Source organism: Candoia aspera, chromosome 1 (genome assembly GCF_035149785.1).
Source record: "Candoia aspera isolate rCanAsp1 chromosome 1, rCanAsp1.hap2, whole genome shotgun sequence".
NCBI lineage: Eukaryota > Metazoa > Chordata > Lepidosauria > Squamata > Boidae > Candoia > Candoia aspera.
Genome location: NC_086153.1, coordinates 81,852,288 through 81,865,250, shown reverse-complemented (window position 1 = coordinate 81,865,250; position 12,963 = coordinate 81,852,288). Strand labels below are relative to the sequence as shown.

General features: G+C 39.5%; 2 protein-coding genes across 4 annotated transcripts in view; one reads left to right on the top strand and one right to left on the bottom strand.

The window, feature by feature from the left end:
* The window catches only part of SYNJ2 (synaptojanin 2), a 63,188-nt gene extending 54,627 nt beyond the window's left edge, over window positions 1-8,561 (top strand). Inside the window, exons 26-27 of one of the 2 annotated variants that reach the window (XM_063308082.1) lie at window positions 4,539-4,714; window positions 6,568-8,561. In XM_063308082.1, coding sequence (XP_063164152.1) covers window positions 4,539-4,714; window positions 6,568-7,323 — 932 coding nt within the window. In that variant the 3' untranslated portion in view covers window positions 7,324-8,561. The remainder of the gene's footprint in view (window positions 1-4,538; window positions 4,715-6,567) is intronic. The other variant, XM_063308089.1, reaches the window with a different exon arrangement.
* Window positions 8,562-10,351: 1,790 nt separating this feature from the next.
* Window positions 10,352-12,963, bottom strand: part of SERAC1 (serine active site containing 1) — a 28,180-nt gene continuing 25,568 nt past the window's right edge. Inside the window, exons 16-17 of one of the 2 annotated variants that reach the window (XM_063308059.1) lie at window positions 12,430-12,573; window positions 10,352-11,649 (exon numbers count right to left, since the gene is read on the bottom strand). In XM_063308059.1, coding sequence (XP_063164129.1) covers window positions 11,510-11,649; window positions 12,430-12,573 — 284 coding nt within the window. In that variant the 3' untranslated portion in view covers window positions 10,352-11,509. Of the gene's footprint in view, window positions 11,650-12,397; window positions 12,574-12,963 lie in introns of both variants that reach the window. The other variant, XM_063308070.1, reaches the window with a different exon arrangement.

Here is a 12,963-nt window from a genome sequence, read left to right as displayed (position 1 = left end):
ACATTGAAAGCAACGCAATCGTGCTGCAGCCAGGGCTGGGAGCTGCAGGCACACTACACAAACAGCTTATAGTACTCTCTTGAAGTCTCTTTCTTTCCAATCGCTCTGCAGGGGGGAGCAAAAAAAAGCAAGCAATTTCTGTAGGCAATCTCTCCTTTGCCTGACCCTTTCCCACTGCCAGTGTGATCGCATTGCTCTCAGTGTGTAGAAGAGCAAACAGCTTAGTCTCTTGAATCCCTTTCCCTCCAATCTCTCCTCTCTGAGTGGGGGAGAGAAAAATGTGATTTCTGTAGGCAATCTCTCCTTTGCCTGACCCTTCCCCCCACACAGGCAGAGCAGAGAAATTGGAGAAGGATTTCAAGAGATTAAGCTGTTTGCTTTTCTACATATCAAAAGCAATGCAATCGTGCTGGCAGCATGAAAGTGTCAGGAAAAGAAGAGATTGCCTATAGACATTGCTTGCTTTTTTTTCTTTTCCCCAACCCTGAGCAGAGAAATTAGAGAGGAAGAGATTTCAAGAGAGTACCATAAGCTGTTTGTGTAGCATGCTGTGGTTCCCAACCCCACGCTACCTGATCACATTGCGACCGACGCGTAGAAGAGCAAACAGCTTACTTTCTTGCAATCCCTCTCTCCAAGCTCTCTGCTCTGCAAAGGAGGAAAGAAATTAAAAACCACAGGCACAGGACAACGGATACTGATTGTAATGGCTGTCATGTGACTGAGGGACGTTGTGAAAGTCATAAATGGCTGCAAATGAGCTGTAAAGTTCTTTTTTCAGCACTATCGTAACTTTGAACGGTCGCTGAATGAATGGTTGGTGAGGACTACCTGTAGAATCTTTTTCAAGAGCCCTCATCAAATTTGATTACAACTGTATTCATTTATTTTCCAAACAATAGAACCTGCAATGATATTGTATATATTCATTTTCCATGAAATGGAACAATCAGTTTGCATAATAATAAAAACACATGGTTTTCTTTCCAACTAAACTTATTTCTCCCTTTTCAAATAGACATTTGAATCTCATTAAATCTGGCACATATTTCTAAAAGACTCTCTTGCCATCTCTACATTTAATCAGAGGCATTTAGGTTATAACCATAGTAATGTGTTAAGTAAAAAAGGGTTCCTATAATTGAAATCGTCAGTTTTGCAATAGTAGTGAAATAAGTATTCACATACCATAGTGATTCTTAAATTGTAGTCAGATAATTTGCAGTGGTTTTTTGTACTGTGAGGCCGTAGATGATTTCTTCTATACATCTGTCCATTTGCACTGAGCATAGAGAAAGGAAAGAACTTTTGCTAGGCTTGAATGTTCTCCCTGCTCTTGAAGCATCTCTCATCAATAATAGCACTACTGTTTAAGGCCAACCCTTGTGTTACAGCTTCCAAAAGAGAAGCTGGCTGAAGGTATGAGAGTTGCCTCAAATAGAGCATTCAAATGTGGGACTATAGTTACCTGCTCTCAGGCATGCCAAAATACATACGCCAACTCCAAATACAACTAGATTCTTGACTGTGGCTTGCTTGAGAGCAATTAATTATAATCCATAGCTATTCTTATTTGTGGCTTCCAGGTTTATATTAAAGGAAAGGCCAAGAAGGAGCAATCAGGCTGGTGTTCAGGAATAAGCCAGAATTCATGATTTGCTGTGACACAGGAACTTGGTTATGTTCTAATGGTAATGGTTAGATGCATTAGATGCCACTAAAGAGTTTGTGAGTACTATATAATATACAGTATAGTATGAATGAAGCCTGCATTGTAAATCCGCATTTGAAAGGAAGAGCGTGATATAATTGTAATATACTGTATAGGTGAAAGTGTACGTTAGAATACTTTCTAAGTGATAAATAATTTATTTATTTCATTAATGATTTGGCTGAAAGAGATGGAGGGAATGCTTATCAAATCTGCAGATGATATAAATTTGGGTGTGATAGTTTATACTCTAGAACAGGGGTTCCTAAACCTTTGGCTATCACACCTCCCTTTAGTGTAAACGTAACGTACACACCTCCCATAAAAATCCAAACATCAAAATGAACACCAATGAACAATGAAAACAATACAATGGAACTTTGGGAAAGGTGGATTTATTGTAACAAGGTAACCAAAAGGTTCTTTACACCTCCCCTGGACTCTGTCTGCACCTCCCCAAGGAAGGTACACCTCACAGTTTGGGAAACCCTGCTCTAGAAGGCAAAAGTAAAATTAAAAACCACCTTGATAGGTTTGAGAAAATGGAAATAAAATTTAACAGAGACAAATGCAAAGTTCTGTACTTAGGAAACAAACATCAAATCCAAGGCAACCTGGCTTGGTAATGGTAAAAGGTAAAGGTAAAGGTTTCCCTTGACGTAAAGTCCAGTCGTGTCCGACTCTAGGGGGCGGTGCTCATCTCCGTTTCTAAGCCTTGGAGCCGGCGTTGTCCATAGGACACTTCTGGGTCATGTGGCCAGCATGACTCACGGAACGCCGTTACCTTCCCGCCAAAGCGGTACCAATTAATCTACTCACATTTGCATGTTTTCGAACTGCTTGGTGTGCAGGAGCTGGGACGAGCAACGGGAGCTCACCCCGCTGCGCGGTTTCGAACCGCCGACCTTCCGATCGACAGCTCAGCGGTTTAACCCGCAGCGCCACCGCGTCCCACTTGGTAATGGTACATGTGATAAAAAATATTTGGGAATAGTGATTTGGCTCAAAAAAAGGCAAATGTGACTATGTTACACCAACAGAACTATGATCTGGGAATCATGGGAATGGTTCCACTTGGTTTTGCTTTGATCAGACCCCATGTCAAGTACTGTGGTTCAGAGCACTACACTGTAAGAAGGATTCAGAGGAACTGGAACAGGATCAAAGAAAGTCAGTGAGAACGACCTAAAGCCTAGGACCTATGGAGAGAGATTGAAGAAGCAGCTGCGTATGATTTGAACTGAGGAAGGCAGCTGAGCAGGGATATGACAGGACTCTTCAAATACTTGAAAGCACGTTGCGCAGAAGAAAACTACAACCTGTTCTCTCTCATTCCAAAGTGCAGAACACAGAATAATGGAATTAAGTTACAGACTGCACTAGGAAAACTCTCACAGTAAGAGCAATTTATCAGTAGAATCAGTTCCTCAAAGAAAGTTCCCCTTCGTTGGATGTGTTTAAATCAAAGCTAGACAGCCACTTTCTGGGATGCTTTAAATTGGATTTTTAAAAGCCGAGAAGGCACAGGGCGATCAGTAGGGCAAGCCTTGCCATTGACAGGAGCGGGGCAGAGTTGCAGCGAGGAGTGTTAGCTGCAACAGAGCATCTGGAAGAACATTGACTGAGCTCTCGCAGGAGGCCCAGATGCTGGTGGAAGACTAGTGACACACCCATGTTCTGGCAAGACAGAGTGCCCCAAATGTGGGCAAGTTCAGAGTAGCCCAGGACACTATTCACCAGTAGCACTGGTAAAATTCCCAGTCACTGGAAGCTTTAGAAAGTAAGGCTGAAGACCCAGAGCACTGCCAGAGCAGTGACAACAGCTAAGGAGAGACAACCTTAATCCAGAACTCAGTCAACTATAGCAAGCCATGCCTGGGACTGTGGGACAATGGGGGATAGGGAGGGACAGGGATAGATCTGTAAATCCAGGAAAAGGAGGCAGGTTGAGCAAAAGTCAAAGCAAAGCAGAAACACAAGCTTTATAAGAGAAAGTTGGGAAGTAGATTATAGACTACAAAAACCTAGGATTAGGTAATGAAGTAGGACATAAAAGAATCGTAAGGCTTCAAACACAGTACAGACCAAAAACCTCTTTTCTAACAAAATCTTTATTTTTGCTAGAAATCTTTGCTAATAAATTCCATTTGTACAGAAACTGACATTCTTCCTGTTTTGGTCTGGTATCATCTCACAATCAAACCTATGACAGTAGGACTCTGCCTTATAAATTAGATCAATATTGTGTTAATGGCAGGATTTCAGACTAGCAACTAGGACCTTCCACATGTGCAGCCTTTCTTCTCTCATAGAGCTGTGGCCTTTCTCCCCAACTTCTCCTGAATTGAGTAATTCAGGATGGATTCCAGATTTGTCTGCACCTAATACCTAACTTTTAAAAACTATAGTGAAGGTTGATTGTCATTTCTACATGTTAATTTTATTTCACAATATAGATGTGAACACTTTGTAAGTTACGTACACCTACAAGCAGGTACCTCAATGTATTTCCAGCAAGATACAGAACTTCACAAAATGTTTTCTCACATTCTCAAGTGAGGAGGAGGAGGAGGCTGATACAGAGAACGATCTTTGTAAGCCAACAAAATAAATGGAAAAAAAGTGTCTTGAAATTCAAATTTTTCTTTGTCCTTTCTTGGCTCAATTAGTAAGGCTGGTAAAAATCCTTTTCTTTTCTTTGGTGTGCATTTTTAGCCCAGGCGTTGGCAGGTTATATACAAGCAATAAAAGGTGCTGTTAAAATTAAGTGCTACTTTGGATATATTGAATGCATTGAAGAAGCCAATTGCATTCTTTTGTATTTCAGTAACACCCCAGGAATCCATTCCAGTAAGAACTCAGACCGTCCCCAGTGGCCCAAAGCCAGCACCTCTTCAGGGCCTCCGGCCAGCACCAGTCCTCATCCCACAGCGTCCACCACCTAAAGTCCCAACTACAAAAAAACCTGCACCTTTGCAGAGGATGGGAAGAAAGCCAGAATGTGTAAGTGTCAGCACAGGGCTCTTCCTTCCGTCACAGAAAGGGTCACCTAATATCGGTTGCATATTTAGTCTCAAGAACTTCATTTTTTTGTCTCTGAGATGCATTGGGAAAGATTGAGCTTTCAGGTCTTCCCTGCAGTGCTCATTTCCTAAAAGAATTGTAAGGAATGTGTGGTGCCCAACTCAGAGATGAGGAAAGAATGGTCTGTGAGAACTCTTCAAGTATTTCCTGTGATTTATGCAAGGTGTACATTCTGTTTAACCGAAGCCTTAACAGATGGGGGTGAAATCTGATTCAAGGAGGACTATTCCAAATCCAAATCTGAATTCTCCTGCTTCATTTGTAATTTGAAATGTGGAGTGTACAGAGACAAACTTTAATACATAAAGAAATTCTACATAAAGAAAACTCCTCCAGGGTTTGGAGAGGAGGAGAAAAGAGGAGAGATTGTAGATTTGTGGTGGATTGGTGCAGCTTTGAACCAAGTAAATGCGTGTATTTTACCAGAGCTCTCCAACACAGAGCTTTGTTTTTTGAAGTTATACTGACTCTAACCCCCAAGTGGCCAATTCTCCTGATAGTTTTGTCTCCTGATATCAGGAACACTAAAAATGAGTATCTGGGATTTGGAGGTAATTGCAATTGGTGCTTGCCTAGAAAATAACAGATGCCACTGTTCGCTCCTTGTTTATCATCCATTTGTATCCCATTCCCAGTTGAACAGGACACATAAAAAGACGTAAATTTACCCATGACGTTTATGCTCCTGAAATTGTGTGGGTTTTTGTTTTTCTGAGGTTCACTGCTGAGCTATATAGCATTTCCATATTAATTACAAACATTTGCCTGGAGGGAGAGAGCAGAGGGGGAGAGAAGGGAAGCAAATAACTCTCCACATCCAAATTGTCAAGACTTCCCTTCTGTTAAAAAACAAAACAAAACCGCATCTCTGCTTTTGAAATTCTGCAGGTTTCTTCCCTTTATTCTGTATGTCATGCTCCAACAATTGTAGATACAAAGCAGAAGTTGCTAAGGAAAAAGGAATAGTGTACCTTTGTACCTTTACAGATACCCCTTCTCCAAGTCCCAAAAATGTTATCCCCAAATGCTAACAACAATGTTATAGCTACCTGGTGTTTTCCAGTTAGAGATACAGAGATTTGGCTTTCTAATGGGGGTGGGACCGAAGGATCTAAGTCATTTTGCAGTGAACTGATGCAAGGTTAAACTCATTGATGCTTTTGGGATAGTTTAAAATAACAAAATACTTTAACATGGAAACAGTTGTAGCATGTATAAGACATTAATTGAAAAGATTGTCATCCCCTTTCAGAAGTTCTTTGGATTAGTCTTTGCACTATTTGCTTAGATGCAGGGGTTTTGAAGGAAACCAAATGTCTGTTAAAGAAGATTCAAATACTATGTTCAGAATTATGATGAAAAAGAATGTGTGTTGGGGGGATGGAACCGTTTTCAAACACTAACGTGCCACAAAAGAAGATTTGGAAGATTTTTGACTGGGCATTTTCTGCTCCATAATATTAACAGTGGCCTATGTTGTAGGACCTTTGTAGCTATTTCCTCTCCACGCTACCCTTTGGCTTAAAAGTTGTAAAAAACCACAAGGGTTTTTGCTACATTGGAGGACTATTTTGATTACGAACTGTATTTATTAAATACAGTTCCTTCAGATGTACAGTATAGGGAAGGCAAACTGTACTGGCCAAACACACACACACACCCCTCTCAAAAGAGGAGACACTGTGGAAAAAAGACAAGAGAGCAAGAGAAAATGTTGCTGTTTCTAATGAGAGGTTGGTAGAAAAACTACTAATTGTCCATTTTTTTCTCAGCCCCCGTCTCCAGAAGAGCAGCTTGAACAGTCTATGGGTCACTTTCCCTTTGCATTACCAGAATCTGGTCTTGAAACCAGAGCCGTCACTAGTTCTCCTAAGACTGTCCCTATCCCTAAGCCAAGGACAATGCATCCTGGCAAAATTCTTGAGAGGAGCAGCAGCAGCGGCGATGAAAGGCAGCCAACTGCCTTGTCTCTTTTAGAGGAAAGTTCTCATATTCCACCTCTGAATTTGACCCAGGCTCCAAGAGTTCCACCAAGGAGAAAGAAGTCTGCTCCTCCCGATTTTCATCTGCAAGTATTCCAGAACAGCAATAACCTCTTTCTGAAAGGGCTGACGTTCAGTTCCAACAATAACAACATTCCAGCACCATATTGTTCCACGATGCAGGATTCTGATGCACTCCCATCTTCTCCTAGTGAATCCTCTCTTCTTGCTACGACAGTTATTAGCTCAAAAGACAATGATTCTAAGCTCTTAAGGCAGACTGATGTAGAACTAATTGGTGGCCAACAGGCTGCTCCCTTGCAGATTCAGCAGCAACAGCAAGCTTCAGACGATCATTGTTTAATGGAACACACCAATTTGTTAGACCTGGAAGTAGACTTCGTTGCTTGCCAGTCAGTGATTCAGCCATTACCAGCCAATCCAACACATGCTTCACAAAATTTGAAACTCTCCTGTCCAAGAGATTTCAGCCACTGGGTTACATTTGGAGAAGATGGCAACAGTGGTACTATATCTCAGGGTTAGGCACTGACCTCAGTTTAAAACTATGAACCTATTTTTGTACTTTTTTTCTAGAGAAACACATTATTTTCTGAACTAATAGAGGAACTAAGTTCAGCAAATCATATATGGTACAGCACTCATCTCTCCCCACTCCTTGCTGATTTCTGGCTCAAGTTTAATAGTAAATTCAGTAACAAATACTTGTCATATGTATGTGTGCTGTAACAAGGCCTGCTTCAATTACTCTTTATTTGCACTTTGCTCATTTCTGAATTCCATGCCATGGTTGGATGCTTGCCCCGTCGTTCTCTACTGTAAAAGGATGGTAGTTATTTCTGCATTATATACCAAGAGGTACTCTGTGTCACTCTTGAGCCAACTGCATGCTTAGAACCATAGTGCACAGCCTTAAATTCTTTTTGTCCTTGTTATCAAGTACGCAAAGTAGGAAAGAAGTTGCATTTCAGCAAGACCTGATGTACATCTATATGTAAGAGCAAAATGATGACCTGATTCTATCTAGCAATAGCAGCAGTCAGTAATATAAAGGGAAGCGCCAAGGTGGTTTTAAAAGTGGCATGGTAAGCTTGGGGCTGGTAGTATCCAGGATAGCCATTCACGTTCAAGCTGTGATAGAAAACGCTTCTTCAGGCAAATTAGAGCTATGCCTGTACGAAGACACTGAAATGTGTACTCTGAGCAATGTTGTTATAGATCTAGCCTATTTTGTATTACAGCCCAAAGGGGTGAAAACAGGAGAACTTATGGATTACCTGATAGGATCAAATCATTGTTATTTTCTGTTATAGACATAGATCTGGCTCTGTCTGGATTAGCATATATTGCCTAAGGAAGAAACTACCAAATATGATATAAGTAGGAAGTATCACCGGTACATATATGAGAGGCCTCTACTAAGAGTTCTCATTCTTTAAATGTCAAGAATTCTTAGGCTAATAAAACATCCAGGGGATTATTGGGAGAAACACAAAGTAATTAGTATGTGAGACTGAAAGGCTAATATATATTTTTTATAAACAATGGTTGACTGTAAGATACAATGATCTAGTTTCACAATTCAGGTGCAAGGAAGTTACAATCTAGTGTCTGATTTGTAATTTAATAAAGAATTACATTGCTTTAGAAGACGCAACCAAGCCAGTGATTTCCTTTTAACTTGGGGGGAAAGACCCCTGCAACATGTATTTTGGACTACCCTTTTTTATTCTGTTAAATAAAGTGTTTTTTATGAGAAACAAGTCTTGGCTTACTCCTGTATAGATATGTAAACAATGCAAAACTAAAGGTTAACTAGTTAACATGATGCTATTGCTTTTATTAAAATGAACCTTAAAAAAAAAGTTAGGGTGCTAAATCAGATAGGCCATTGTGGTCTCCATCCCCCTGCGTCTAGGCCAAACATACTACTCTAAGCAGCAAGATTTCAAAAGTTGTATCAACATAATTGAAAGGAGGGTAGGTAGCAATGACATTTGTTTAATATAACATGGCCACCTATAATCCAGTACTCTCTAGATCAGTGTTTCCCAACCTTGGCAACTTGAAGCTGTGTGGACTTCAACTCCCAGAATTCTCCAGCCAACTGGCTGGCTGGGGAATTCTGAGAGTTGAAGTCCACACAGCTTCAAGTTGCCAAGATTGAGAAACACAGATCTAGATGAGTTGCCTGTAACTCCCATGAATCCCCATCTAGGAGGGCTGTTGCCCTTGGTGAAGGACAGCTGGTTAGGGAAGATTGCTCTAACCCTCCCCTTTAATAAGGAGATCAGAAGTTTCACTGGTTATTTATGGCTGCATCTTAAGATAAAAAATGAATGCCTATTAAAAGGAAGCTTAGTGTACTGTTACTGACAATATTCTCTTCAACACAAATAATTTAATAGCTTTGTGGCAGGTCATTTACATGCTAATAAAAGCATTAGAAGGCAAGCCAATTTAAGTGACTTTATAAATTGCAAATGAAAGTTATTTTTATTACTCTACTTGAAGTGGTATCTGGCTGTTGGCACTATATCGTATAACTGGCTGCTTAGTGAGGTGCCTCATTAAAACTTGCATCTTTCTAGTAACATATTCTGTGCAATCAGTTGCAGTTTATGCCACTCACCCTGAGCAAAAATAGAAACAGGGCAAATGTTGCCAAAAATAAATAAATACAAGTTGTCCTGAGCAGTTTTTAAAAACATTTCTTCTGAGTAAAATATAACCTCTGACAATGTTCAATAAAAATGCTGTTTAAATATATAGAAAGTCACAAATTGGTGAAAGGAAAAGCTGAATTTCAATTACTTCGTTTAGGACCAAATCACAGTCATATATTAATCCACTCATCACCTCTAGCTTCATGCTACAACTGAGTCATGTGTAAGTTTAGACACAACAGTATTCATAGATCTGATATCATGGGTATTTTACACACAATTTACTTCATAATGTATAAATCACCTAGTGATAGGTAACTTGATGGAGTGTTTTTATTCCACAATAATACTTTATGCTATTTTCTTTAAATGTGTAATGCTACAACGGTAGATAGCAATTGGGTAATGATCAAGTATTTATTTTTTATGTTTATGACATGCCCCTTTTTAATCAGCTGCAGCAGTAAACAAAAATCAAGATTTGGCTGAAAAGTATACACAAAATACTTAGCTCATAATCCCTCAAAAATATTACAGTAGATAAGCTACATGCTATGTCTGTGGTAGGTGGCAATGGGAATGTATACTTCAGATGGCTCTGACAGTTATAAACAAATGTTTTTGACATAAGGCAATGCAGCCAATTGCTACTGATAACCATTTCCCCTTTGCATACAAAAGGTATGTGCTTTGCTACACATACAGTGGCTTAAACTATCATTCCAAACCATAGATAAAGTTTACCAAGGCTCCCTATAACTTTCAAACCATGGTTTATAACAGCTGACAAAAAATAATGGTTGTGACTTCCAACTCACAAATAATTATGGCAGTTGCTTCACCACTGGAATGTTAAGCAGATGGAACATAAAACAGGACAAGCAATCTTCAGGAGGAATTTCTTCATTTACATGAAAAATCAAGCCATGGTTTGGCTTCATGTTGGAACTGAGCAACTGCAGGTTGGTCAGAGGATTGGTTTATACATTATATTACCTAAGATTCAAAATACTTACATGGCATTAGCCAAAGGAAAGAATTCCTACTCTACTGGAGTGCTTTGCATTTTCAGTATTGCGGTATACATTTGGCAGGCTTTTCAGACTACATTGGGCTCATGTTTCATCTTCTGAATTTTACAAAAATTTAAGTGGTAAAGACATAATTCTGATCCATCTCAATCACAGTGAATGCTCCCTATATTAATTCAGCCTTTCATGCAGAATCAAGCAACAATTTGAAGTTTTGTTACTTCATGAGGCATTTTGGCATAAGATGACCACAGAGAAATCAGTCATCAAAGAACTAAGGAATTGCTCCAGTTCTTTGGAGTAAATAGTTATGGGCTTGTAACAGCTTTCCAAAGAATATACAGTAGCACGTTTATACCCTTGTTTTCTGTTTGCAACCAGATGCAAATACAAGCCAGGGTGCAGCTTGAGTTGTCGTTACACCATTTTTTCTACAATATTCAAAATACCATCAGAATTTCCTTAAAGTATCTGATACTATGCAGGGTGCATGCATAAGTACATCAGCGTGGGAGAACAGATTTATAGCATTAGTGCATTTGCTCCCTCCAGTATGCACAGTATAAACAGGGTCAAGTGTCCCCACCCACCCGGGGTCGGTAGCTGCGTAAAGCATAAGATAAGCATTAACGGCATGGCAGCTTTGTTTCTATACTGAGCAGGGAAGGAAGACCTTTTTAGGTAAAACACACATTCTATATGTTTACAGAACATATTATATGAAGTATATGTATACCCATACACACTTATGCACATACATTCTTTCAGAACAGTGAAAAGACCTTTTAGGAGCTCAGATAACTGCTTCCTTGTCAAGAGTTGAATGGAACTCAAAAAGAACAAAAATGATTGTAGAATATACAGCACTAGATATACACCCAAGGTCTGCCACTAGGAGATGTTAAAAATCAACTTGACTGCAATAAAACTGTAGCCTGGTCAGTAGAGGCCCAGATTCAACAGAGGAGTGGTGTTACACTCCAGTAAAAGAACAAATATGTGTAGCTTTTCCATTCAGTGATTTCCCAGCTCTCTTCCTAGAGAATCTTGAATAAACTTTAAGGTGTGTTGATAGAGGAAAGATTCTTTGTTCTTCGGTTTGCAAATGTTGAGATGGCTAACTTCTACCGGAATGAGTTCTCCAATGCCTAAATCTGAAACAGAAATTAAAGCAAGGAGCATTAAACATCACAGAAAAGACACAAATCAAGATTCTGGGGTCATCTTCCTGGCATGAAGATGGCCTATTTGTCTGACTTATCTCTGAATCAGAATCAGTAACCAAGTATTAAAAGATGATGCTTGACTCAGATTCTAGACTATATATATGTAAAACAAAGGTTGGAGTACACCTGAAAATGTGTTTTAGCTACAGTAATCCATAAGCTGTGACACAGGATGTCATGAATAAGTTTGTGCTTTAGCTGTCTGGGAAAAAAGTGCACTGGTTTCAAATTATTGACTTTTAAAGCCCTTTTTACACAATACATACGTTAAAAGAAAAAGTGCTAGGAGGCATCTTATTGTTCAGCCAACATACAAAATACAACAAAGTATAATATAGAAACTCCTACAATATAGAAAAGCCAGGAGCATTAACTTAAAATTGAGTGCAAATCCAAACCTTCTACTCCTGATTGTTTCCAGAGAACTACATTCTGTTTGATAATACAGAAACTATACTAGTGAAAATGTTCAAATAATTAAAGTCACAGTACTTAAAATGTAGGTGAGCAAAAAAAGAAGAAAAAATGAGGTAGCAAATTTCTTTGGGACCTGAGGCATAATGATGGTGGATCCATTGTTCCTCAACTGGAACTCGGTCATTAATTTCTCTGAAGTTTTTACTTTTTTCCATTAAGATTTCTTATCTGGCCCTCCTATACATTACTAGAGCCATACATTTCAGAAGGGGAATGCTGGGAATGTCAGACCTGCAGATTCCACTGGCACAACATGCAGATTTAGCATTCTGCCGACTCGTGTTGGTAAAGTTTCTGCAAAGCTCAATACTGGAAAGTTCTTATTCTTGGCAAATGAGATGAAGTCATCATTCAGTGCTTTAAGGGCAGGTGAATCTGGAGAAATAAGTAAAAAATGAAATGTGTATTTCTGATTTTGGACATTGCATTTCAGGCTGATACATACATTTACATGTAATATTTTCACATGGAAGATGGATTTCAGTTCAGAAAGGTACATCTGCTGTGAAGCACTGATTTTAAAGGCTGAGTGCCAGTCTGGTATACGCAAGCAAGGCTAGATGGTCTCACAACCTCCATTCGTTCTAGTGAAGTATTTATATTTCTACATGTTGCAAGCTTCCTACTGAGGATAAACAAAATGGCCCACCTACAAAAGATCTATCTATGTCACAGGCAATTAGTCTAAGAGTTATTTTTCTATCTAGGTATGCAAGAGAAGGGAAGCAGCCTAAGGAGCCATAGGGCAGAACTTCCAGTCCACAA